General features: G+C 41.0%; 3 protein-coding genes across 7 annotated transcripts; 1 reads left to right on the top strand and 2 right to left on the bottom strand.

The window, feature by feature from the left end:
* The first annotated feature begins 5,615 nt into the window (after window positions 1-5,615).
* Window positions 5,616-8,535, top strand: LOC115729360 (bifunctional L-3-cyanoalanine synthase/cysteine synthase 1, mitochondrial). Its single transcript, XM_030659909.2, has 10 exons — window positions 5,616-5,906; window positions 6,446-6,555; window positions 6,693-6,750; window positions 6,840-7,103; window positions 7,197-7,334; window positions 7,439-7,490; window positions 7,669-7,748; window positions 7,867-7,926; window positions 8,059-8,139; window positions 8,257-8,535. The coding sequence occupies exons 1-10, from the start codon at window positions 5,721-5,723 to the stop codon at window positions 8,353-8,355; spliced, it is 1,128 nt and encodes a 375-aa protein (XP_030515769.1). The 5' UTR covers window positions 5,616-5,720; the 3' UTR covers window positions 8,356-8,535.
* Window positions 8,536-10,073: 1,538 nt separating this feature from the next.
* LOC115729178 (AT-rich interactive domain-containing protein 1-like) lies at window positions 10,074-16,095 on the bottom strand. 5 transcript variants are annotated; one of them, XM_030659646.2, is made up of 3 exons: window positions 15,971-16,095; window positions 14,700-15,438; window positions 10,074-11,579 (listed from the first exon to the last, which is right to left on the bottom strand). In XM_030659646.2, exons 2-3 carry the CDS (start codon window positions 15,261-15,263, stop codon window positions 10,692-10,694), a joined length of 1,452 nt encoding a protein of 483 aa, XP_030515506.1. In that variant the 5' UTR covers window positions 15,264-15,438; window positions 15,971-16,095; the 3' UTR covers window positions 10,074-10,691. The 5 variants fall into 5 exon arrangements, with proteins under 5 accessions (XP_030515506.1, XP_048132672.1, XP_030515507.1 ...); XM_048276715.1 differs by lacking the exon at window positions 15,971-16,095 and adding an exon at window positions 15,516-15,956; XM_030659647.2 differs by lacking the exon at window positions 15,971-16,095 and adding an exon at window positions 15,617-15,956.
* Window positions 16,096-21,440: 5,345 nt separating this feature from the next.
* Window positions 21,441-24,324, bottom strand: LOC115729173 (protein DETOXIFICATION 34). The gene is made up of 7 exons (XM_030659641.2): window positions 23,865-24,324; window positions 22,965-23,590; window positions 22,607-22,663; window positions 22,249-22,487; window positions 21,984-22,102; window positions 21,782-21,868; window positions 21,441-21,700 (listed from the first exon to the last, which is right to left on the bottom strand). Exons 1-7 carry the CDS (start codon window positions 24,240-24,242, stop codon window positions 21,632-21,634), a joined length of 1,575 nt encoding a protein of 524 aa, XP_030515501.1. The 5' UTR covers window positions 24,243-24,324; the 3' UTR covers window positions 21,441-21,631.
* Between the last annotated feature and the right edge of the window lie 260 nt (window positions 24,325-24,584).

Raw genomic sequence — 24,584 nt, 5'->3', positions numbered from 1 at the left:
TAATTAATCATGTATATATAAAAATATATATACATTTGATATATAATGTGTTCCGAAGTGTCGAAATTCTCTATTTTTTGAAAAATCACGTATCGGTATATAGTGTATTATATCGTGTCGATTCAACATAGATCTCGACACAAGTTCGCAAGGAAGTACGCAAATGTAAGAAAGCATGTTGGCCAACTGTTGCGAAAGAATAATAAAACCATGGCAACCATCTCGCATTGGTTGATCTGAGGGCAGCAACAACTCTGACCCTGATTGTTTCTCGTAATTAATTTGTAGCTACCTAAACACTGTGTTACTAAATAAACAAAGCTAAAATTCAAGTTAAGTGTCAGCTGATGACGCATCATGCGATCGAGTGGCAGGATGGGGAGGGAGCAGACCTCTCAAAGCGGATCGTACATGAGTTTACAATTTACTTAAATCAAATCCATCTACATGACTCTTTCTTCATTATCTTTCGCCCTCACTCGATCTCTCGTTTACTCACTCCGCACTTGCACTTTAATATGGGTATGAATTTTCCTAGAGTAGATTAAAGATGGAACTATTTTGGAAATATGAATTGGGCATGGTTCACTAAATTTGCATATCCATAGATAGGTGATTAAACCCGTCTATTTAGATCACGTCATTTATGACCCGACTTATTTGTTTGGTGGGTCCCAGGACAGAGCAAAATTCGGATACGTGAAGCTAAAGCCCTCTTCAAGTGCATTGCATTGGGCCATTTGTTATCAGGTCGGAGTCAGCCTATGGCCCCACTTCTTGGGCTGCTATTCGATTCGGCTATCTACAGCCAAATTCGATTGATAAATAAATTGCGTTTCATGTTTTGTTTAAGAAGTCACATGGCAATTTACATGTATTATCTATTAAGAAACATCTCGAAAACCCACTTTACTCATGTTAGATTCGGCCAGATTAAATTAAATTAAATTGCACCCCCAAAAAAAAAAAAAAAAAACGCAACAACAACAACGAGAGGAAGGACAGAAAGAACACATCACTCGAAATGAACATAACATCACAAGTTCTTATCAAGACAACCTCGTCTGACCGTCGTCTCGTCCTGGGCTCGGACCTTCATGGAATTATTGGTCGAGGGTCCTTGGATCAGAAAAGGAACGTATGAAAGCTGCCAACTTTGTGCGGTGGCTGTCCTGACAATTGTCAATTACCATATTCGGCCGAGCTCCATTTTCCTGACGTAGACAGAAGGGCGAATTAGGATCGGCTTACGGGCTTCGCTTGCTCCAATAAGACAAAAGTAAATTTCTCGACTAACAACAGTAGTATAGTTGTTTTTGACAGAGTCCCAAGGAGGAACGGTAGCTACGACAACTCGATCCGTACAAATGTATCTCTCCCAAACCGCACCGGTCCATACGAGCGTACAGTACAACCTCCCGAGAAGCGCCAAAACGGTATCTGCTGCGCCCCCTGGTGTTAGATATTCCATGAAGCGTGCATCATAGGTGCAATTCCAAATTTTTAAGAGAGCGTTTGCCATGAACGCCCTTCCGAAAATTAGCTGATAAAAGAAGAAAAGTGCCTCGTTCGGAAAGAATGATTATTTGGGTCGACGAGGAAATCGCAAACTTTTGTCTACATTGATAGGTGGTCGAAAGTTTTTTCGATGAATTTTGTGTCTCGATTTTTTTCTCCCGCTTTTACGTTTTATTTCGTTATGATTATGGGCGTCATTTTTCTATATCGTGAACGGATTTACAGGCACGAATGGCCGGCTCTCCCGTTGCACGAATGGCCGTATCAAACTTTCAGTCCGGGAGTTTCTTTTCTCCATGTGGTTATATTGACCATCGTCGGCTGCCAAGAGCCAACCCACTTTGTTCTCTTTTGTATTGACACTTGTGAACCTTTTTGAGGGGATTTCGGCCAACTCTTTTGGTGCATGACCGGACGGCTTTGCTATGGACGTGGAATTGACATGTGATTACGATCCAGCCCACACGTTCGAGCATCCTTATCGATTTTTGTCTCTGCATCCATGGCTTGCTTGTTTGGTTTAGAAATTTCTCTCTAGCCGCCGGAACGTTCAACAAATATAGAATAGAAAAAAGTAGAATTTGGAGAAATCTTGGGTAAGAGATGATACAATGCAAACTTACCATTCAAATGACATCATTCCTTCAAGCAATTTTCAATTAGAAATATCTAGAGAGAGAGAGAGAAAGAGAAAGAGAAAGAGAAAAAACTCTTTTCATCGAGCGGACAAAGAGCCGTGAATCTCTTGTTGCGGAGAGAAAGTGTTAGAGTACTTAAAAATTAAACCACGCTTTCGTCTAACAGCTTAAACTTTTGGAATTGACTTTCTAGCATGGTATCAGAATAGGAGATCTTGAGTTCAAATATTTTCAAGCCCCTATTTGTCTCCCTAATGAAGTATGTCCATGCTTAGTACTAGGTAAAAAGACCAGATTAAGCGTGAAGAGGAGCATTAGAGTACTTAAATATTAAACAACACTTTCATCTAACAGTTTAAGTTTTCGGGGTTGGACTTTCTAATAGGAAGCAAACGATCGAACAATAAAATCGATAGAACGATAAAATAAATCGACTACCGGATATACGTGATTTGGTCGAATGACCAACATCCATGGAAAGAGTAACAAAGAATTTCATTATATATCAAGCGATACCAATGAGATTACAATCACACTCGAATTACTTAAACACTCTCAACGTTTCTCAGCACCCAATTACACCCGATAACTCACACAGCTTTTAGCCCAACAATTCCACACGAAATAATCTTCCAATCTCGCGAAGGAATTCACAAATCTTCCTCACTAGGTTTTAGTGGTGTCAACACTCTACTGCTTCGGGGTGTATGCAATTCACAAGAAGTCGCCTCGCGATTAGTCTTCACAATGAAGACATTTCTTACTCATACACAAGAACAAGAAAACTCATTTTAGGAAACTTACTCCAACTAAAAAACCAAGTCAAATTAGGAAAGCTCCGTGCTTTCAATGCTCAAACTCAAGACATATTTTAACACCTCAACTTTAAAGAAAAAAAAAATCGCTTGTTAACTCAATTGGGAGATGAACCTGTTCTCTTTGAAAAGAAGCCACAAAGAAGTGCTTCCCACACGCATCACGTGTGCACACGCCCGATTGGTCCTCGGACGCCCGACGAAGACCCTTCCAAACGGCAACCTTGAGATTGGCAGGTGCATTGAACCCCCACCGAGTCAATCACCTCTCGTGCTGTGATTCTGAGAATGAAGCCTCCATCCATATTTTTGTTGGCACCAAATTCATTGATTCGTCCATCGATGTCTACAGATCCAATCTCTCGGTCGGATTAAACATATGCTCGTTGCTATTGTAATTGTTCTTGGGATTGGCTTCATTCATCTTCATCTGAACAAATACTAATCCCCGGCCAACAGGGGCCAACCCTAGTTATTGTAACTGCAATTGTTTTGCTGTTGAGATGGCTAGGTGTTCATTAGAAAATCAAGAAACCTGCGGGAGCCTGTGTCGTTGCCTTTACAAATATGGCATAATGCCGTTGTCGATGGGGAATCCTAGGGCCACGGCAACGAATTTCGCTTTCGAGCTTCGAATATTAGCACCTTACCCTCTATTGTTCCGTGGAAGAACTCGTCAAATAAAATGCATGGCAGTCTAGAGATGAAGTGCTTGCCTATCTCTCCGGTGATCCCTTCGACCCAAAAAAAAAAAAAAAAAAAAATTCTCTGCGGTGATCACGAGTTTGATCCTTATAGTGAGCAAATGTTTGCATGATGCGATCCGCCGGGCAATGACTGAGCTTTTGGCCACCGTCACGCCAAAGGAGGCTACTATGATTGACTCACCCTTCTAGAGCCCATCTCCATGGTAGTCGTAAATTTTGCCCGGACACTCCTTAGACCGATTTATGAACACTAGAGGTGGCCAAATGGGTTTAGAACCCATATTCAACCCATATTTGATGGTGGTGGGTTAAAAATAGGTTAGCTTAAGTGCTTAAATGGGTCATAAGTAGGTTATTTAGAAATCTAATGGGTTCTAAATGGGCTATAAATGGGTCAGGTAAAACAACTATCATAAGAGAATTATAAATAAATTTGATGAATATTTAAAAGAAAATTCGAACTTTTAATATTTTATTATAATATTAATTTTTTTCTTTTTTTTTCTCCCGCTTTGGCCGCCACTAGCCGACGACGACCATCGGCGAGCCTAGGGCGAGCTCCACTAGCCGAGATCTCGCGAGCCTCGAGGCTCGGCCGAGGGCCAGCGACGGCCATCGCCGAGCCTAGGGCGAGCTTGGCGGGCCGAGATCTAGCGAGCCTCAAGGTTCGGCCGAGTACCGACAAGCTCGAGGCTCGGTCGATCTAGGCGAGTCGAAGCTCGGCCTAAGCATACAAGCCTAGGCGAGCTCGAGTCACCAGCCGAGATTCGATCCGAGCGAACTCGTATGAGCCTAGGCGAGCTTGAGGCTTGTCGGGGATCCGGCCTCGAGTTGTCGGGTAGAATAGAGTGAGGCTGGAGCTCGCCGACATCGGGCGAGCTCGAGGCTCGTCGAGATCCGGCCTCGAGTCACCAGCCTGAATTGAGTGAGCCTCGTTGGGAAGCAGTTAGTTGCCGAGCTTCCCGCCGTCACCAAAGCCCCGAATATCGGTGGACGGAGGAGGGAGGTTGTTGACGTAGGTTGCAAATGAAGATTGCAGACGAAGGAGGGAGGAGAAAGGAGGAATGAGAAAAAAACAAAAAAGAAGAAAAATAAAAGATAAAATAAAATAAAAATTAAAAACCTTTTTTTTGTCTAGAAATTAAAAACATTTTATAAAATTTAAAAAATTAAAATATATATAATAAAAAAAATTTCACAAAATTTGTATCGTATGATTTAGTTAAATATCATTTTTTTTATCCGGTATGATTTGGTTTAATATAGAATTGTTTGAGAAATACCGGTCGGGTATGGGTCATTGAATTTGTATTGGATAAATATGGGTCAAAACGAGCTAAATGGATTAATATAGGTCGGACCATATTCGACCCAACTCAAACCCGACCCGACCCACCCATTTGACACCTCTAACGAACACGGTCAGAATAGCGCGGCAAGCTGAAATTAGGCCTTTAAACGAATATATCATCCTTAAGGTTTAATAAGATTCTACGTCATTTTCTATGCATCGTTTTTATGAAACTGTCCTTTACATTACTATATATAACTTTAGGGCTCCGTTTGTTTAGGAAAGAATGGACGATTTGAAAAAAAAAATTCAAAAATTAATCACTTATATATTGCTTACAAAAATAAGTAAATGAACAACTTTTTCATAGTTCATGAAAATATTAAGACGTAAATTGCTTTCGACAATCAATTATTTTCGTTGGCTAATTATTTCAAATGGTATGAATCAATCATTTTTAAAAAAATATTTTCTAAATAGATCATTTTTCGCAAGACAAGCGGAGCTTAAAAGATTCTACAAAGATCCTTTTAATTAATTGATTCTTATTATAGGATGACGGGTCTATGTGTGTACTTCATTTGTCGCTTTATCCTCGAGCAGCATATTTCCGACCGCTAGGCACTATATAAAGGGAGGCATCACCTTCACCGTCTTTGCGTCTCTCTCTCCCAAACTCTCTCCTAACGTCCACAGAAGAGTAGGAAGAGGCCACTGTGCGTGGGGAGACAGAAGCGGAAGCTTTCTATCAATGGCTGCTCTCAGGAGTTGCTTGAAGAGAAGCTCCCAGACACGCCACAGTCACGAGCTCCTGACGCCGCTCCGATCGCTCTTCTCGACCGAAGCCTTGGTGTCGGACTCGCCTTCCTTCGCGCAGCGTCTCCGGGACCTCCCCAAAGACCTCCCGGGGACCAAAATCAGGACCCAAGTCTCTCAGGTCCCCAATCTCTCTCTCTCTCTCTCTCTCGGTTGAATTCTGCAAATCAAGTTTGTTTGTTCTGGAGTGGTGTGATTGGCTCTTCAAATGCAGAGACTTTTGAATGGATGCATTAAAACTGTTAGCATCCTTTAGCTTGCTTTAGTTTAGTTTCGATTGGTCGTTGGTTGTCTCCACTTCAGATCCTCTTTTGCTTGAGCAGCCGAATCTTTGTAGCTCACGACTGTCGGACTGAGATTTGCTTTCCGGGCTGTTCTCGTCATTTTAGTTCTTTGACCCTTCCGTTTTCTCCCTCGCCAGTTATGTATCGCCACGTGCTAGTTGTGGGCGGGGGGGAAGGATGAACTGGGTCTTTTTATCCTCGTTCGTGTCGGATTATTATAATAGAAGGTCCTCTACGGAATTTAAAGTTTCGTTATCCGATCGATTAATTCTTAAGCTTTTGTAAAACGGTTTTTTTTGTAAATTAAATAGAACCATGCATTTTCCACTCTTTTGTTATCCTTAATTAAGTATGCTAATACAATGCTTAACATCAGCTGATTGGGAGGACTCCCCTGGTGTTTCTGAACAAAGTCACTGAAGGATGTGGGGCTTATGTTGCTGTCAAGCAAGAAATGATGCAACCGACGGCCAGCATCAAAGACAGGTTTTTTCCTTCGCTTTCGTCGCGATATAAAATATATTTCATGCCAGTTCTTTAGAAAAAGACGGATTCCCGCTCAATGTTAAGTGCCTTTATCACATTCGAAGTGAGGATTAATGCGATTTTATATTCGTCGCCAGGCCCGCGTTTGCGATGATCGATGATGCCGAAAAGAAGAACTTGATCAGTCCTGGGAAGGTTAATTGGCTCCTCCTATGCGCTCCTTATTTTGCCCCGCGAATTTCGGTTTTTCTCGGACTGACTTGTGCTGTTTTTTGCCGGAATAGACGACTTTGATAGAGCCGACTTCGGGGAACATGGGAATCAGCATGGCTTTCATGGCAGCCATGAAAGGTTACAAGATGATCCTGACCATGCCCTCTTACACCAGCTTGGAGAGGAGGGTCACCATGAGGGCGTTCGGAGCTGAGCTGATCCTCACCGATCCCACCAAGGGGATGGGCGGGACGGTCAAGAAGGCTTACGAACTCTTGGAATCCACCCCAAATGCTCACATGCCGCAACAGTTTTCGAATCCGGCCAATACTCAGGTGGCTGCCAACTTCATTTTCAGTGGTATCTTGAACTGGTTGAACTAAGATAAATTGCCTAACTCAGCTTAATTAAATGATCTGATAAAACAGGTGCACTTTGAGACTACTGGTCCTGAGATATGGGAGGATACGAATGGACAGGTCGACATTTTCGTGATGGGTATCGGCAGCGGTGGCACGGTGTCAGGTGTTGGACAATATCTCAAATCCAAAAATCCTAATGTCAAGGTCGGTAACTCATCATCTGATTTTAACTTGCTTCTCAGTCACTAAATTAAAACTTACCGCGGCCTTTTCTTTGCTAATACCTACTTTTCACTCCGGAATGGCAGATATATGGACTCGAGCCTGCTGAAAGTAACATCCTTAATGGCGGTAAACCGGGTAAACACTGCAGCGCTTTCGCTCTCTTCATGGATAAGTAGACTTCTCCATTCACAATGTTCTGAAACGGAAGGGCTCGTAAACAACATATGTCGAACTACTTATTCAGTTGCTTCCTGCACTAGATTTATTTTCTCAAAGAGAGAGGCTTCAGCATTGAGTACTTCATGTGATATAGGACCCCATCATATCACTGGCAATGGCGTCGGATTCAAGCCGGATATCTTGGACATGGATATAATGGAGGAAGTTCTCATGGTGAGTTTGTTGCTTAATATATATCTCTTAGCTAGTAACATAATTAGAGACGGGGAGAGAGAGAGAGAGAGAGAGAAGGGTGATCGCGTACATAACTCTTTCTTATGCGAGGTGGCAGGTCTCCAGTGAAGATGCGGTGAATATGGCGAGGCAATTGGCATTAAAGGAGGGATTGATGGTACTTTTTTCCCCCTGATTTATGCTATATCCTTAGTTTTAAGGAGCAATTGCGTTTTTCAATCGTCGTGGTTAGAGACAATCGATGTCTGCTCGCTGAGGTAAATTTAGTGAAGCAATCTACATGATGCAGGTCGGAATATCTTCGGGAGCTAACACCGTCGCCGCCCTCAGACTTGCACAGAGGCCAGAGAACAAAGGCAAGCTTATCGTGGTAAGCGAGATGCACTTCCTAGAGCTGTTGAACAAATTAGTTTTCGTCTGGGATGCAGTTTCTCGGCACGCAGCTCATGAGTTGTAATGACGGGTTTGTCATTGTTTACCGTTTCAGACCATTCATCCAAGCTTTGGGGAAAGATACTTGTCGTCGGTCCTGTTCCAGGAGTTGAGGGATGAGGCCGAGAAGATGCAACCGGTTTCGGTTGACTGAGGAGGGTTCTTCACTAGAAGAGTCTGCACGGCATTTTCATTAAGCCAAAGATGAAGGAAATGCTCGTGCAGCAAAACATGAGTCTCTGGTCACTCTTGCCTCCGCGTATTTGTGATTCTGTTGTAACCATTTGGACTAAGTGTTGAATTTTCCTCTCTAATAGCAAGCGCAAGATCCGTTAACAAAACTTGGTGAGACTCCCGACCCGACAGTCCATGTGTACTCCAAGCGTATGCACTTGGTCCGCCAGATGACTTTTCTAACTGACGGCTTTGTCAAGTTGGTAACATTGCAGACAGCTTCATGCCTCCGAAAGCGTCGGCTCTAACATTCTATTCTATGATAGAATGGTCAATTTCCCGACAGACCCATGTTCCCCTAAACTACAGGGGGAAATAAGCCGACGTTAGAGTACCATGTGACCACAACACGTTCTGAACGGGTTAACAAACCAAAGGTCCTTCATGCAATGCCACAGGAGAAGACAAAAACCTGATCACTCTTCCGCAGTCAACAATCATCAGGCCACTCAACCCCACAAAACGCAGCACAGGAACTCAAGCTATGCTGATATGACAGCAATAAGAATTGGGCTTCGGCTTTGGGACAGCCCTCCGCAATGAGATTAGTCTAGATTTAGCCGACATAATATGATCCCAAGTCCTTGTTAGGTAAAAGAAATTGAAATCCTGAAAGAAAGGCAAAAGAAATGTAATAATAATTATAAAAAAAAAAGAGCGAGGGAAGCTCGAGGGGGCTTCTCATCGCTCGCAGTGACCACTACTCATCACTGTCAATAACCTATCGGGATAGTGACGGTGGTTGCCTTTGCCACTGTCCAAGTTTAAGATTCCGAATAATATATCGACAGGAGTGACCCATAACTAATGGTGCACTCAACTCGTCATTCAAGAATTGAGAATCAGCCCTCGATGCATTGAATCCGTTCAAAAGCAACGAAGAAAATGGCATTGCATTGTGAACTAACACCAACACACACCTACATTACATAATCGGCTGTTTAGACAAACAGTCTTTCACGTAGTTAGAAATCGCACAATGGGCTGTTCACAATAAGACGTTTGAGAAGGAATCTTGCCTGTTGGTTTCATGTATAACATAAAACACAACAAATCCAGAAGATTTTTATCCCATCCTGTCGACCGTATCATGAAATCAGTATTGCGACTTTCCAGTATTCAGCCCGTAAAAGTGAGAACTTTTTCATAAATCGTGTCCAAAGGACATGTTCCCTTCTATTGAAGCTTTAAAGAAGTCTCTCTGAAGTTCACAGCAGTGTCCATCATGCCAAAAGGCAAAATGTCCCAACCTACTCGTATCCACACCTCTGGAGCAATGATGTTCACGGCACTTTCCCCCACTAGACAATTACTTTCACTTGAAACATATGATTGGATCGATCACAGACAAGAACGTCACCAATTGATAACCCACTTTGCGAACCGGCTAACAAAGAAGTTTTCATATGATTTATAGATCATACGGACCAAAATTATTTGAACTGCTAAGGATGTTGGTTCCTCCATATAGCCTACATGATCAATGGTTCAATTGAACCTTAAATTACATGGTCTATAAGCCATACAGCATTTCTTTTTTTTTTTTAATCAGCTATCAAGAAATTTGGGTATCCAACTGTTCATTCACAAGAGAGCTGAGAGTTGAGCTCGTGGAGGAAAATAACAAAAGGCTCCACATTAGAAGACATTAGCTCGCAAAAAATTGTCTTTCACAAGTGGAGTATGCACTGACATGCCCACACATACCAACAACTGTGTAACAGTCCTAAAGATTATATCACAAAATTGATGAAGCCATTTCAATGGTCAAACAATCTCAACAAGTTTCTCTAGCTCCTAAACTATGCTGCAAAATCAGTATCCATTTCATCGCCTGGCTTTACTATGGACTCTGCCCCCCAACTCATGGAGCTAAATCAGATGACTAGAAAGGAAAAGTTGAGGTACCGCAGCTAACCAAAAAGCGTAATCCCTGTCTTAGATGTTGGTTGTCAACGCAACTAGCTGTGTGTCTCAAAAACTGAAGGTACATGGGCCAAAAGCTCTTGGAGAGTACTGCAGCTTCTGCAGCAAAAAGCTGCCTTCTGATGATGACATCTACCATGGCAGCTAATCCAACAATCACATATCCAAAACTGTGCTCACATATGAACACCAAGACATCTCATTTTCTAGGCAAATTCCACGCTGATCAGCTAAGAATTCTTGTGGAGAAACAGATTCGAGAGAGACACAACAGAGGGTACTCCCAGAATTTACATTTCTTGGCATATCACCTACTCGCATTCATTGGAGTCACTTTTTGCTATTACCTTGTGACTTTGTGGGAGAATAAAATATGGAGCTTGTGGATTTAGTTTCGTGACGACCACCCCACTTAACTGCTAAATTCGTTTCTGCCTCATCATCATCACTGTTAATGTCACTTGGAGATACCCTATTCTGACATCCTCGTCGTTGCAGAAGAAAGACATTAAAGTAGTAGCTCACCAACTCCTCCCTGCTTTTTCTTGGAAAAACTCGAAATATCTGGTCCCAGAAACACTTATCCTGTGATAGGGAATTCATCTTCATAATGGTTGCAAACTTATTTCGCTCTTCTTCTGTCCAAGAAAGTCTTACTTCCTCTCCCATCTTATGAAGTTTCCACCGGTAAAATGCTGAGCCCAGTTCGATTTTCAATTTTAACCTTTTCTCAGCAATGTGAAATCTGACACACTCTGTAGAACCCAGAACCGAGCAGCCACATGAATCTTGTCTTCCCTTTCCAATAGGATCCCTTTCAATAATAGTCCTTTTCTCTGCTTCATTGAGTGGCCAAACCTTGGTCCCCAACCATTTAGAGTCACTTTCAGAGGAAATCCCCTTCCAGACAGGTACTACAGCTTGATATTGAGAACCCAATGGAACTTTTTGACAATTATAATCCGGAAACAGTGAATCAACAGTCGAAGAATTAGGGGTAACACCTTCGTCAGAATTATCTCCCATCCTTGCCATGCATGTACTAGGACTTTTGTCCAAGTTACTTTGACCACTTAAGGAGAATGACTCAGAAAAGGCCTGACCTTGCTTTAACTGTTCTCGAGGAGAGGCCTTCTGGTTGCTTTTTGATCTCTCCCGGAGATTGTAGCTGGATCCAATATTATCATCATATATGCGTAGATCCGTCTTCTGATTTCTCTACAAGATGAGTCATGACCTCACTCAAACGTTGTATTGAATGGACATATCTAATTTATAACTTAGTCCTAAAAACATTACAACGAAATATCAGACTATAACATCATGCGTCGAAATACCGAGACAAAGTATCCGAGAAGAAATTAAAGGTGCATTTAGTTTCGTATAACATTTACCAATTTTCCATTCGCTTAACATTTTGATAAAGCTGTTTCAATACCCAACAATTCAGCTTCCTAGAAACGTCTTCCGTTCATTGAATACAATTCGCAACTTTTTGTATATTTTTCATCCAATTATTGGCTTAAATCAAGAAAGTTTCATAACGTACACAAAAAGAGAGTCCAGTGCTGTGGAGTTCAATGAGCTCCATGAAACAAGCCTAAGCTCAGTAACCACGTAAGAAGATCACCTTTTAAAATGAATGAAATTTGGCAATGCTTCATACTAGGGCTTTCTTATTTCACTACAAAAAAAAAGTAACAGCACATTATAGCTTTCTCATTTTCATGAAAACTGTTTTCTAGTTTCAGGAAATCTTGAACCAAAGCGGGCTACTGTTGTTTTCACAGAAGATAGAAAATAAAGGGGTAGAAAACTAATAGCCAAATGCACCTCTTGGCTGTAGAAAGTAATTCACTTTTCACTCAATGAAACAAACTAACAACACTACCACCTATTAAGGTGATACAATCTCTGAGGTAGGCTCTATGATCAACGACATATACTTCTTTTGTCGGTTTTGATTTCTTTTTCGGCTAAGTATCTTATTCTCTACCCATAACTAAGTCTGACAAATTTTAAAACAAATTAACACAACTAAACATATTTATGGAAGCACATGTTGGTCAACTAAACAATGACACATTCAACAAAAATGATACCATGTTGCAATCACACAAGTTCTAAAATTTGACAATTGAACAGGAATTGCGAGCCCTACCCTTAAGCAATATTTACCAAAAGGAACTTTTGCATTTCACAAATAATAAGCATCTTTCACTCTTTTGTATATCCCCCTTGGGCTCCCTTTTGTATATTTTCCTTGGGCCATCTATCACTTATGAAACTCTCAGCAAAATATCCAACATGAATGTGTAGGGTTAATAATAAGTTTTTATAAGAGGAATGTTAGCAACGGACATGAGAAATACCAGAATAGTGTATTAGAGAGAGTGAGTAGAAGAGATGGACGAGGTAATACTACTGAGTAACTGGTGAATAAGGAAGAGAACCGGGTACAGCAAACATAGCTCATGAGAATTTGTAGCAGCAACCATATTCAGCAATTGTTAGTTGAATGGCATTATAGATTAAATGTAATATGTATAGTAGAATTGAGAGCACTTTCTGACACAAAATTGCGGAAAAAATGGGTGGCGCTATTTCCACCCATAATTTGACAAAGACACTCCTTTTTTCAGTTAAGTGACTGAAATACCCTTCTCTCTTCAATTAATTGTTTCTTTGTTTATCAGGCTAACCAACTAAACTGACTTATTTATATCATCTCCCTCATTGGTTTCGCAATATAAATGCCCCATAACATTCAACAAGATATCATCTTATCCTGGAGTGGTTGTTAATTTTAACTTATGGTCTCATATTTGTAATTACGGAAGTTACATACAAGATTAGGAATTTCTATTTATGACAGCTTATGAACACACAATTAATTGCCTATTTTTAATCAAATAGTTTGTGAGAAACTATATTTCAAAGTTGAAAATAAATTTCAATCCACTTTTCTAGTCGATCTTGATAAAGAATGGAAAACTTTTTATGAACTACGGAAAAGGTTGATTTGTTAGAAGCATGATAACACATTAAATATGCTTATATTTAGATCATTTCAAAACAAAAGATGAGCACAAAAAGGGGTAAAAAGGGCACCTTCTTGCAGTTTGACATCTACCATGAAGAAAGTAAATTAATATCACTTGTGGATTCAATCTTAGAACAAGCCGATCGAAACATTAAAATATGCTTAAAATTTTCCACTGAAATAATTTGAAGTAAATTTGAAAATGAATAAGGGGTGACTAGATTTCAACCCCATCTTGCAATTCAGATTAAAATGTCAAAAGCTCAAAAGTAAGCACAAAATAAGCAATGCTTAACTTTAGAAACCTACAAAATTACTCCCAAAAAAACACCGATTGTCTTAAAAATTAGATTGACATTTAATTTTCAAGTTTAAAAGATGGATTTACTCAAATTATTTGAAAGAAAAATAGGCAATTAACTGTGTATTCATGAGTCATCATAAATAGAACTTCCTAATCTTCTATGTAACTTCCTTCTCTAGGCAAAGTGACAACAAGGTGCGAGATAAAAGGATATCTTCAAATTTCTATCGTGAAACTGAGGAGAGACATGATAGAAATGTAATCTGTTTCGTTGGTAAGCCTGATAAGCAGAAAACACATTGCATCGAATAAAGAGAGAGAAGGGTATTTTTGTTGGTTAACTAAAACAAGTGTCTTAGCCAAAATAAGGGTGGAAATAGCACCATCCAAAAAAATAGGTCTTCCCATTTAACTCCATGCCAAGCCCACTAAATGGAAGATCTTCAAAATATCACATGGAGTCATGACTTACATGCATCAGACATTCATCTCCATTTAAATATACACCCAATAAATTTCCAAAATCAAATCTTTTAAAACATCGGGTAGAGCATTGAATAACATGCTTTTCTTTAATCTTTGCTTCTATTCATGAGTAGATTCTCTTCTAAGACTTTATACTGTAGAGAATCCCGCCTAATTTCTCACAAAAAGCACTCAAACTAGGACAGACACGAGTGCAAAATTGGAGGTGAGCATGATGTTTCAACATCAATGGACAAAATTATCCGCTAAAGGAAACTTAGAGGAGTTTTGACCAAAAAAGGACTAAAGAATAGTTAAAACTGATGAAGAATCCACCGAGGTAAATCAGGGTCATTCACACTGAAGGAAAAACCAAAAACATGACTTAAATCACAAGTCTGCATCCAAGAATCAGCAATAAACTCCCATGAATAAACACCATCACAACACTCGATGGAAGATTTCGAAACACACTTACAGTCAGATAGCTTATTGAGATCAAACAAACCGTGCGATGATAGATTACCTGCCAAGTTACAGTTCCCATGTCGTTGACATCGTCCCGTCTATGGAACATAGTTTCACGTGCCAACAACACCTGCTTCCACAATACTTCACTCCCATAAGACTTCCATTTTGACTTCTCTGGCAAAGTACCCAATCCCGAAGCTAAAGGATCTTTAGCAATCTTAGTTAACCATTTAAGCATACCCAAAAATGAGGACTGTTCCCTCTTAAAATGAGACACCTCCTCATTAAACACCTTTTTATCCAGAGTGATTACATTGTCGTCGTCATCATTAAACGATGTCTGAGAACCCGATTTAGCAACCACACATCCTGTCTCATCATCAGCCAAACTTACAGTTCTCTTGTTCTTCTTTTGGTCCAAGTTTATCGAGTCTCGATCCACAATCTCATAATGCTTTCTTTTCTTAGTGCCGTCCCGTTGCTTACCACCAGTTGACCCCAGCAAATCACTTCTACTATTAAAATCCCCATTGTCATGCAGCTTTCCGCGGGTCACCGAAGCAAACTCGCTCTCTTTGGAGTCCATATGCATATATCCCTCATCCTCAACACACATCATCAACTAGAAAAAATGTGCTCACACTAGCCCGTGGAGGCAGCTGAGCAAATCTTACATAGAGAGCATACCTCTTAGCTCAAACGAAAAACTGGCATACCAGCAGAAAAAGCACCAGAGCATTCAGATTCGGCTTCTGCGAGGCATAGGCGCATTTTATTGGCTATAACCCGCCGTCCTGCGATGGAATATCACAGTTCAAGACATATAAGCAAAAGCAAAAACATACACGGGCCCACTGCATTTTTCTTCGACTTGAACTGGGCATCGAACGAACTAAGACAACATTCAGCTCAAAGCAGAGGTTGAAAAAAGGAGAGACGAAGATTCATCGGATTGAGCAGATCACAACGGACCATACAGATTCCGCAACTGGGTCGAACACGAACGGTTTCGAGCTTCAGTTTTTGGCGGGAAGAGGGACGATCTAGGGCTTCTTCGAGGCTTATGCTTTCGGACTCTCTCTCTCTCTCTCTCCCCCTCCCTCCTCTCTTAATTGCGGATACTTTGGAAGCAAATAGAAACAGAGAGGGAAAGAGAGAGAGAGACTGTAAAGGGCGAAGAGGCGGAGGGAGAGTGAAAGAAAAACGTGAAGAAAAGCACTTCAAACTTCAATTTTCAACAGATGCAGACCCTCCATTGCAAAGCGAAAACCAAAAGAACCAAACCCCTCTCAAGGTGATGAGAGGCGAGAAGCCAGACACTTTTACCTTTGAAGTTTTTGAAGATCCCTCTGGGCCTTTCGGCGCTCGGCCTCTTCGCAAAACTCTCTCCCCCGGAAGCCTCTTTTGTCTCTTGCTTTCCTTGTTGCGTGTGCAGAGCAAGCGTTTTCAAAAAACCGAAGCCTTGTCGAGTGGGCCTTTTTATAGTCGATGAGTGTGGGTTTGATCATTGACTAACCTTTGGTCAGTAATTTAACCCTAGTTGGTCTTATGTAGGGTATGCGACATAGGGCGTATAGGAGCGAAAAGTTAGAAGGGTCAAAGCGATTTTCGAGGAAATGGTGGGGAGAAGATGGGAAGATATTTTGTGTATCGGTTACCGCATGTCATCAGTGATTTGTCATAGCAGCTAAATAATATGCGGCGTTTGATCGTTCGAATTCGAATTGAGATACGATGGGATAAAGTGTGGTTAGAATTCCTCCAAACCGTAAAAAATCTCATCATATGTTTGATGCTACCATGATAAAATTGAAATTTTTTTGAAAATGTCCAATCGTGTCCAATTGGTCAAGCCTTCGTCCCTATACTTTCGACACTCCCCGTAATGCATCCGGTGCGACGTCCTATCCGTCGCCCTCTTGTCTATTCAATCCCAGCACGAGGGTCGCGACCTCCTTTCCACATCACAAAGATGGAGTCGTAGGCCTCCACCAAATCGATTGGGGTTCCTTTTTGGTTGGAAACATGATCTTCCAAAATCAGAAAATTTTGAAAAATTAGAAAAATTGGTTTCCATTGCCTTTCTAGCCTAATTTGAATTTCTACACCCTAATTGGCGTTGATTGAAGACCGATATTCAGTCCTATCTGATTCCTATGTATCCGACCTTCATGTCGAAATTGATTGCCTTCAAATATGACCATTAGGCCGCATTTGACCGTCTGAATAAAAATTAGGATGTGATATGTTTTATCATATTCTGTGTTTGGCAGCCGTCTAGAATAGAATACATTCGCAAAATTTTGTCGTTAACGAAAATCATCGAAGGTCTTCTGCTCCGCACTAATATGACGAATTCAAGCTCCATCTTTGGCGAGTTCAAGCTTCAATCCGCAAAATTTTGTCGTTCCAGCGAGTGTCTTCAATTTCCAGAACACTCACAATTCACAGCCTCTGATTCGCTCATTAACCAGGTGAGATTGAATCTCATATACAACTTTTTTTTTAGGAAAATGAGATGAGGAATTGTGTGTGTGTGTGTGTGAGAGAGAGAGAGAGAGAGAAGAGGAATCGTACCTTGCAAAGAGGAACCTCGAAGAGATTGGAAGGAAGATGATAAATCAAGTTTGACGAAAAGTTGCTTCCTAATAAAAACTCGAGGAATGTGAATGAGAATGGCAGAAAGCGAAGAAAAGTTTAAGGCTTAATTTTGGTCTGTTTTTGCTTGTACTAGACGTGGACGTATTTAATTATAAAGGCAAATAGACACGAAAAGATTTGAATTCATGACCTCTTACTCTGATACCCCGTAATACTTTATGAAACCATTATCAACTATTCCAAAAGCTTGAGCTGTTAAATAAAAGCATTATTTGATATTTGAAAAAATTACCTAAAATGTATGACATCCGAGATTTTCCTTGTCTTTGATGATAATATCTAGATTGTACAATTAAGTATTATTTAACATGGAACATAGGATTACCTGTAAGTCATTAATTTTGTGATGTGCGAAAGTGCTAGGATGATTTTTCGGGACATTAATCGTATGGTATTCTATGCATTAGGTTTCAACTAATAGATGTTGACGTGTACGTTAGCTGTGTAGATTGGTGGCGGTTAATTTATCACCCTCGTAGTTATAGTTATGGGAAGTATTTGATGATTTTCAAGTTTGAATTTACTGAATTGAGATTTTCCTACTTTTCGATATTATAGTGGATTCAAAAGATTTTTTTGGATATATCAAAGTTTATAATGAAATTGTTTTCCTTGTTTATATATTGGTTTACGAGATATTTCGTTAACTCAACAAAATGCCTATTTTAAATACCCTATAGATGAGTCAGAGTGGTTGTTATCTAGTTTGTGGACATATCTCTCTTTATTTTCCATCAAGTACTTGAAGGCACGTGTTCTTTGCCTTGTAGTTTGTGGACATCTCTCTCTTTATTTTCCAACAAGACTTTTCATGTACCGAGTTTGTGATTAATCAATGTCCATAAGATTCGGTAGTATAAATAGGGGTAATGATGAAACTAATCCTCAAGTGATATTTTGACTAAATTACCTGACTTATCTGTTAAGTGTTGCCTATAAATCATGTGGTCAATTCTTTGAGTTGTCGATGTTCATATGGTCGATTTTTTGAGTTGTTGAATATTTGGTTGTCGATGTTCATGTTATCGATTTATGAGCATGGAAAGAGTAAGGATATATTAAAGTTCGTGTAATTATTTGTTTATTCCTAATTGCATGAGAAAGGCCAAATTTGTATGATGCATATGGGAATTTTTATGTTAAAACAATGGGTATGGCTATGATGCCATGTGAAGAAGGCATTTGCCACAACTGATACCCTTGTATAAGTATGTGTGAAAGACGCTGGAGTTAGCTAAATGTTCTACCATATGTGAGAGTTCTCTATAAGGTTGAAGGAAAATGAAAGTCATATAATTACACACGATATGAGTTGGCTTGTGTAGTCCGAGTTGGCTCGTGTAAGCCTATGTTGACCATCATCATGCGGTCATACAACGGCGTATTTATCCTTGTTGATATAGAAGACACCGGTGATGACTAGACCGTGTGGCATAGCAAACATGTACTTATGATTCAGTCCCCAAAGAATTGGTGGTGGTGATGCCCGTGTTTTGGGATACCTCGTAAGTCTAGATGAGTCATGACATTACGGGACATCATAAAAAGTCTTAAACCTATTGCAATTGTGCCAATTCAGTCCTAAACCTTTTTTTTTTGTCAATTCTGTCCTAAATCTTTTGTATTTATGCCAATTCAGTCATTCTCGTCAACTTTGGTTGACCGGCACCGACGTGGACGCCGATCATCAATATTTTAATATTTTTTTTCAAATTTTTTTCTTTTTTTTTCTTCTCCTTCTTCCTCCAGCCGATCACGGCCAAAGGCAAAGCCTGGTGAGGCCGAGCTCACCCAGCAACGGTGAGGTCGGCCTAGCCCAAATCTAGCGAGGTCGACCTCACCTTTGGCCGATCGCCGACCGACGAATGGTTGGAGGAAGAAGGAAAAGAAAAATAATAATAATATATAAAATCATTACAAAACTTATACACATCAACGTAGGTCGACCAAAGTTGATCGGAAGGACTGAATTGGCACACATACAAGAGGGTTTAAGACCGAATCGGTTTAAAAAAAGTTTAAAACTGAATTGGCATATTTATAACAGATTTAGGACTTTTGCAGTAATTTTTTCTTTAATATTTAAATATTCTATCTCTAGGATTCACAAGGCTAAACATCATCGGCCTTCACTGTCACAGATGGGCAGCAAATCATAACACCAATTTTGTACAAGCAATACTAAGAAACAAGTCCGTTGACTTGACTAAAATGGGACCATGAAGTGGATAAGGCTTGTTCTAACCCAGAGGCCCATCCGATCCGGCAGAAGAATGTGCCCATTAATCCGAATTCTAACAGCCATGTAGACGAGTAGTCAGAAAAATAGGGAAGAATGGGGGGCTACAAGCCAACATATGTTGGAAAGGTCATCTCACCATGTCACATCTTCGAAAACCGGATCACCCTAGGCTATATCAAAGTAAGAATAAATAGCTCATAATGAACCATTCGAGGTTAGAAAGAACTTTGAACACTTCAAGAACTGGATCATCCTAAGATCATCCCCACGATGTCGATGAAGGACGAACACCTTCCGAGTGAACTCTCACAAGCAACTTTTCCGTTCATTTATAAGTTTTTATTGTCTCGGCTTGCATTATCCATAGATTGTTACTCGTTTTCTGAACCATATCAATTGAGATGGTTTGCCAAATGGTAAATGGGTCGTCTATCTTTCACGAAATAACGAGTTCAATTTATGTTGTGAACAACCTTTAAATGGCTCATGCTGCGCTCTCTAGTTTCGATATGTTTCGCGTGAGGAGACTTCTTAACCGTTAGAATCTTGGTAGGGCTGTAGTAACATACTCAGCAATCTTGAACATTCAAACCAATAAATGGCGTAGAGTAGTTATGGCTCAAATAGAGGATACGGAACCCTTATGGCAATAATCAGAATGGGCCCGATAGCTAGTTGCCCCTCTCATGCTATTGCTAATAAAAAGTGCATTATCCCTCGATCTCGAACATTTTGGGTTTTGTTTTAAATCTCTATATCCTACATTCATTTAAACTTTTACTTCCTAGAAGAGAAAAAACCTTCAAATATCTCTTTTCCCTCAGTTTAAACATTTATCAATCTTAAATTAAGTGGGTCATAAATTATGTTTTTATACGATGATAATTGAGTTCCTATAAATAACTTGTACCCAATTTTTGTTTTAAAGAACTCTACAATGTGGTGGGGCTAATAACATTCCCCATGTCCATCCCCTCCTATTCGTCCTTACCTCGTGTGCATGTACTTCCTTTGTCTTCCGACGGATGATTTCTTTATCTATTCAAATTGACAAAGCGCCGAATCAAATGAATCGAACGGCGTATGGTTGATTGAATAGGAACATCGTACATGATGGGGCCCACGATGAGTTCCACCGTTTTCAATGTCCCAAATGCAATTTAGGACATGTACTAGGTTCATGTCGACCCACAAAAAAAAAAATTACTTCTCAATAAACTACCAATTTTACTTGGCCCAAAAAAAAAAAAAAAAAAACAATTCCGATCGACTGTCTCTGTCTATGAAAATGACCATACCTATGGAAAAGGCCATACGGCCGTCGAAAAATCAATTTAACCTTTCAATGCTCACATCTCAGGAGATATGGCACAAGTATGTGCATGTGCTAAAAATGAAAAGGGTCTTGATAAAGAAAGAAAACCTCAGATTTGAGTCATTTTACCAATTTATATGATGTATTCTTTTCCAAAATGAAGATAATTAACGAAAGTTTCAAAATTCATAAGCAATTTATGAGATACGCGATAGTACGGTCGATAAACTTATCAAGCTACGCGTTGAGTGGTGATATACGGTCACTCTTTACTTGCTACAATAACTTTCGATGCCAAATGGTATACTCAAGCGCTCTTGTATGTAAATTATCAACTATACTGCTACAATAATCAACAATGATCAACAACTTCAGTTCACTCCGTCATTAAAGACGGAAAGACTTAAAAAAAATTGATTTTTTTATTAATAGGTAATAGAAAAAGAATATGGCAATGTCATATCCTTCAATATGTATGTGGCTGTTTGATAAGAACAACTTGTTGCACTCTATCTAGTAACTCTGACCATTTACTCTTAGATTATACCTTCTCTATAAGAAACAAAAAGAACAGGGTAAAAATGATCTACAGGCAATGTTTAATCCGGTAATCGGTGTAATTTGCCCACCAATGGCCTTAAACAGCCAACTAAACACACCATTTACTGAGGTTAAACACAATTATGTTCTAATTAATCAGGACACCGCTTTACATCTTACCTAAATCCTCTACAGACAAAGCACTCACAACCCATGTTTTTTTCTTGCCCTACGTCAGCTCAGATGCTTCCTCCGATCCGGCGCCCCATTTACGCATCCTCTCTGATGCTTGCTCAACCTGCCGGAATTCTCAAAAGCCTCAATGAAGAGATAATGATCAGATCAAAGGACAAACCCTAACTGTAGAGTCCACACGAACCTCTTTGTTCCAGTTGGTCTTGTGGATGATGATGACGAGGATGATCGTCTGCAGCAGCGTCCCAAATATCATTCCCATCCAAATTCCCTGCAACCCCATTTGTATGTACGCACAGTTTTCACATATTCAGCTATAATTAAGAAGGAAAAAAGGAAGATTTTCGGGAGGGAAAATGATTTCGAAGAGAAGAACTTGTTCGTACCTGCACTCCTAAACTCGTCTTATAACCGAGGAGAAACCCGAGAGGGAGCCCAACGACGTAATAACAGAACAAGTTGATATAAGCCACGAGGGCTTGCCATCCTCCTCCAACGGCGACGCCTGCGAAATGAATCGATGTGCTCAGTATCAAGGGAAATTTGTGCACACTATACATGTCTCCATCATGCCTAAGAAAATAGAGAGTTAGGGTCAAGTTGAAACGGAGAAGGCTTGTCTCAGAAGAAACGATAGTAGATTCTAATGACCTGATATGACTGGCTGTACACTGTTGAGCAACATTGTGATTCCGAGGAGGTAAGCTAGCTTAGCGACGGCACGTCGCATCTCGAGGTCGCTGGTGAAGATGACGGCGAAGTAATCTTTCGTCGCCAGAATTAGGACCGCGAAGAACAAACCTATGATGAGGGACTCTATGACCGTGACAACCACAGAGTACTTTGCAGCTCTGGGATGCCTGGAGCCAAGCTCATTGGAGATTCTAACACTGATTATGGAGCAGATGTCAATGCTGAGCTTCCTTTTTTTGTTCTTTTTCTTTGGTAGGAAGCCTAGAATCATTGTCGAAACATTAATCGAGAATTAAGCAGAGTTTCGGGAATTTACCTTATGGCTGCATTGATTCCTATGAACAGCATGCCTTCCCATCCGTTGATGTTCATGCTGTCGACGCAACACAATAAACGACTTCAGGTCATTGATCCCTAGTCATTGGCGTTCACGAGAGGCAAAGTTGAAAACTTTTTATGAGATTTTCTTTTATAAGGGTGGCAATTCGTGTCATGTCATCATATTTGTATCGATTCTTCGTGTCTCAACACATAATTTCAACGTGATTAGAAAGCACTTTTTCAAGTTGAATTGTGGCAAATAAATGTCGCTATTTTCATGAATTATGCCGCGACACAGTAAGCTTAGCGAAAGGAAAGAAATCTTGCGAAGTAATAGTGACAAAGAGACCCACCAGATGGAGAGTGAACCAACTGCTATAACGGGGTCGTCAAGGTGGCCAGTGAGCACAATAATGGTCATGAAGTACCAAATCTCCAAGCACAGCATCACAGCTGAAGCCACCGAGAGCTTCACAAACTCCCACAGATCCTTGAAAGCCAACCAGGACAACCCTTTCCAACCATCCTTGCACCACCCCACCACGTACACCACCTGTGCCACCGAAATCCCCCATGCCGACACGTCATACGCCGCCGCAGCCCCCGCCAGCCCCCACCCGAACACCCTGATGAACAGGTACAGGAGTATCACGTGGATGAGGAGTGCCGCGAACCCAATCCAAGCGAGCACGTTGACCTTGCTTTGTGCCTGGAGGAACTTTTGGGTGGGGAAGTTGATGGCCAGAGAGAACATCTGGGGGATGACCTGGATGGTGAACTTGCCTGCAAGGACAGCGATGTCGTCCCGCTGGCCGAGGAACTTCAGGATCGGGGTCGCGTAGATGTAGAGGGGCAGGATGGCGAAGCATGCCGCCGTCAGGATGAGCCATGACCGCTGCATGTACACGCCGAGCATGTTGATACGCCCGGCCCCAAAAGCCTGCCCACACAGCGTCTCTAACGCGCTTCCCATGCCAAACTGCACGGATTCCGCACTCGAATCAGAAAATCAAAATGAGATGAGATCAAACAAAGGTGTCACAGCACAGAATGCGTTGAATAATAGAATCATATCAACATGCATTTTCTCCAATTCTAGGCTGATGTTATACAGCATATGCTCATTGACCGAAAGCTAGAATCATCAAGCGCAGTGCCCTGTCGATTTCACGACAAGCACCGAAAATACATCGGTGAAAAATGTCGGAAGAAAACGGAAATATATGCGAATGTAAGAAAAAGCGACGGCTTACTAAGAAACCGAAAGAGAAGTTGGCGATGACGGACAAGGAAATGGCTACGGCCGAGAGCTCAACATTCCCAATATGACCCACGAAAATGTTCGTGAACGAATTGACCCCATAGTTACACAGAATGTTGAAGGCAATTGGACCCGCAATCACCCAGAGCTTGGTGCTTTCCAGGCGACACACGTACTTGGCATCATCGAAGGTCTTTACAGGCTCGTAGTCCCCTTCGCTGGGGCCAAGGAAGGTGGTCGGTGCATGGTGGAGGTCGGCGGTTTCGATCGCCGACGTGGCAGCACTGGGATTCAGCGGCAACTCGCTGAGGGACTCGGGTTCTCCTGGAGGGATCGTTCCGCCAGAGTAGGCGGCGCCACCAACGGCCATCAATGATGCATTTTCTTTATTATTCGTGATTTCGCGAGGCCCTTTAGAATGTCGTACTCCTCTTTCTTTTCTGGTCCTTTTGCCAATTCTTGCGGGAAGTTAGGGACGGAATTGAAATGAAATGCCAGACTAATCTGATGGCTTTGCATTTCTGGAGAGTGTGGCTCAGATGTCTTTAGCCTGTTCTCGTTGGGAATGACCTACAAAGGAGATGGAGTTGCCAGGTGGTACAATTTGTAACCTGGCCATTGAAATATCTCCAGCTAGAGAGAGAGAGAGAGACAAAGAGAGAGAAGGGGTGCTGACTTGGTCTGTTGGAGGAGATCGTTCGGCGGTAATGGC

Source organism: Rhodamnia argentea, chromosome 3 (genome assembly GCF_020921035.1).
Source record: "Rhodamnia argentea isolate NSW1041297 chromosome 3, ASM2092103v1, whole genome shotgun sequence".
Lineage (NCBI taxonomy): Eukaryota > Viridiplantae > Streptophyta > Magnoliopsida > Myrtales > Myrtaceae > Rhodamnia > Rhodamnia argentea.
Note: the sequence above shows the minus strand (reverse complement) of the source record. Positions and strands in the feature narration are given on the sequence as shown.

Bases quoted from the DNA above. Each gene is read 5' to 3' on its own strand.
- LOC115729360 (XM_030659909.2), top strand. From the start codon at position 5,721: ATGGCTGCTCTCAGGAGTTGCTTGAAGAGAAGCTCCCAGACACGCCAC. The intron at 7,335-7,438 runs GTCGGTAACTCA...CCGGAATGGCAG, and splicing joins CCAAAAATCCTAATGTCAAG to ATATATGGACTCGAGCCTGC. The intron at 7,749-7,866 runs GTGAGTTTGTTG...GCGAGGTGGCAG, and splicing joins TAATGGAGGAAGTTCTCATG to GTCTCCAGTGAAGATGCGGT.
- LOC115729178 (XM_030659646.2), bottom strand. From the start codon at position 15,263: ATGATGTGTGTTGAGGATGAGGGATATATGCATATGGACTCCAAAGAG. The intron at 11,580-14,699 runs GTAATCTATCAT...CTCATCTTGTAG, and splicing joins TGGGAACTGTAACTTGGCAG to AGAAATCAGAAGACGGATCT.
- LOC115729173 (XM_030659641.2), bottom strand. From the start codon at position 24,242: ATGGCCGTTGGTGGCGCCGCCTACTCTGGCGGAACGATCCCTCCAGGA. The intron at 23,591-23,864 runs GTAAGCCGTCGC...GAATCCGTGCAG, and splicing joins ACTTCTCTTTCGGTTTCTTA to TTTGGCATGGGAAGCGCGTT. The intron at 21,701-21,781 runs GTTCGTGTGGAC...GAATTCCGGCAG, and splicing joins AGACCAACTGGAACAAAGAG to GTTGAGCAAGCATCAGAGAG.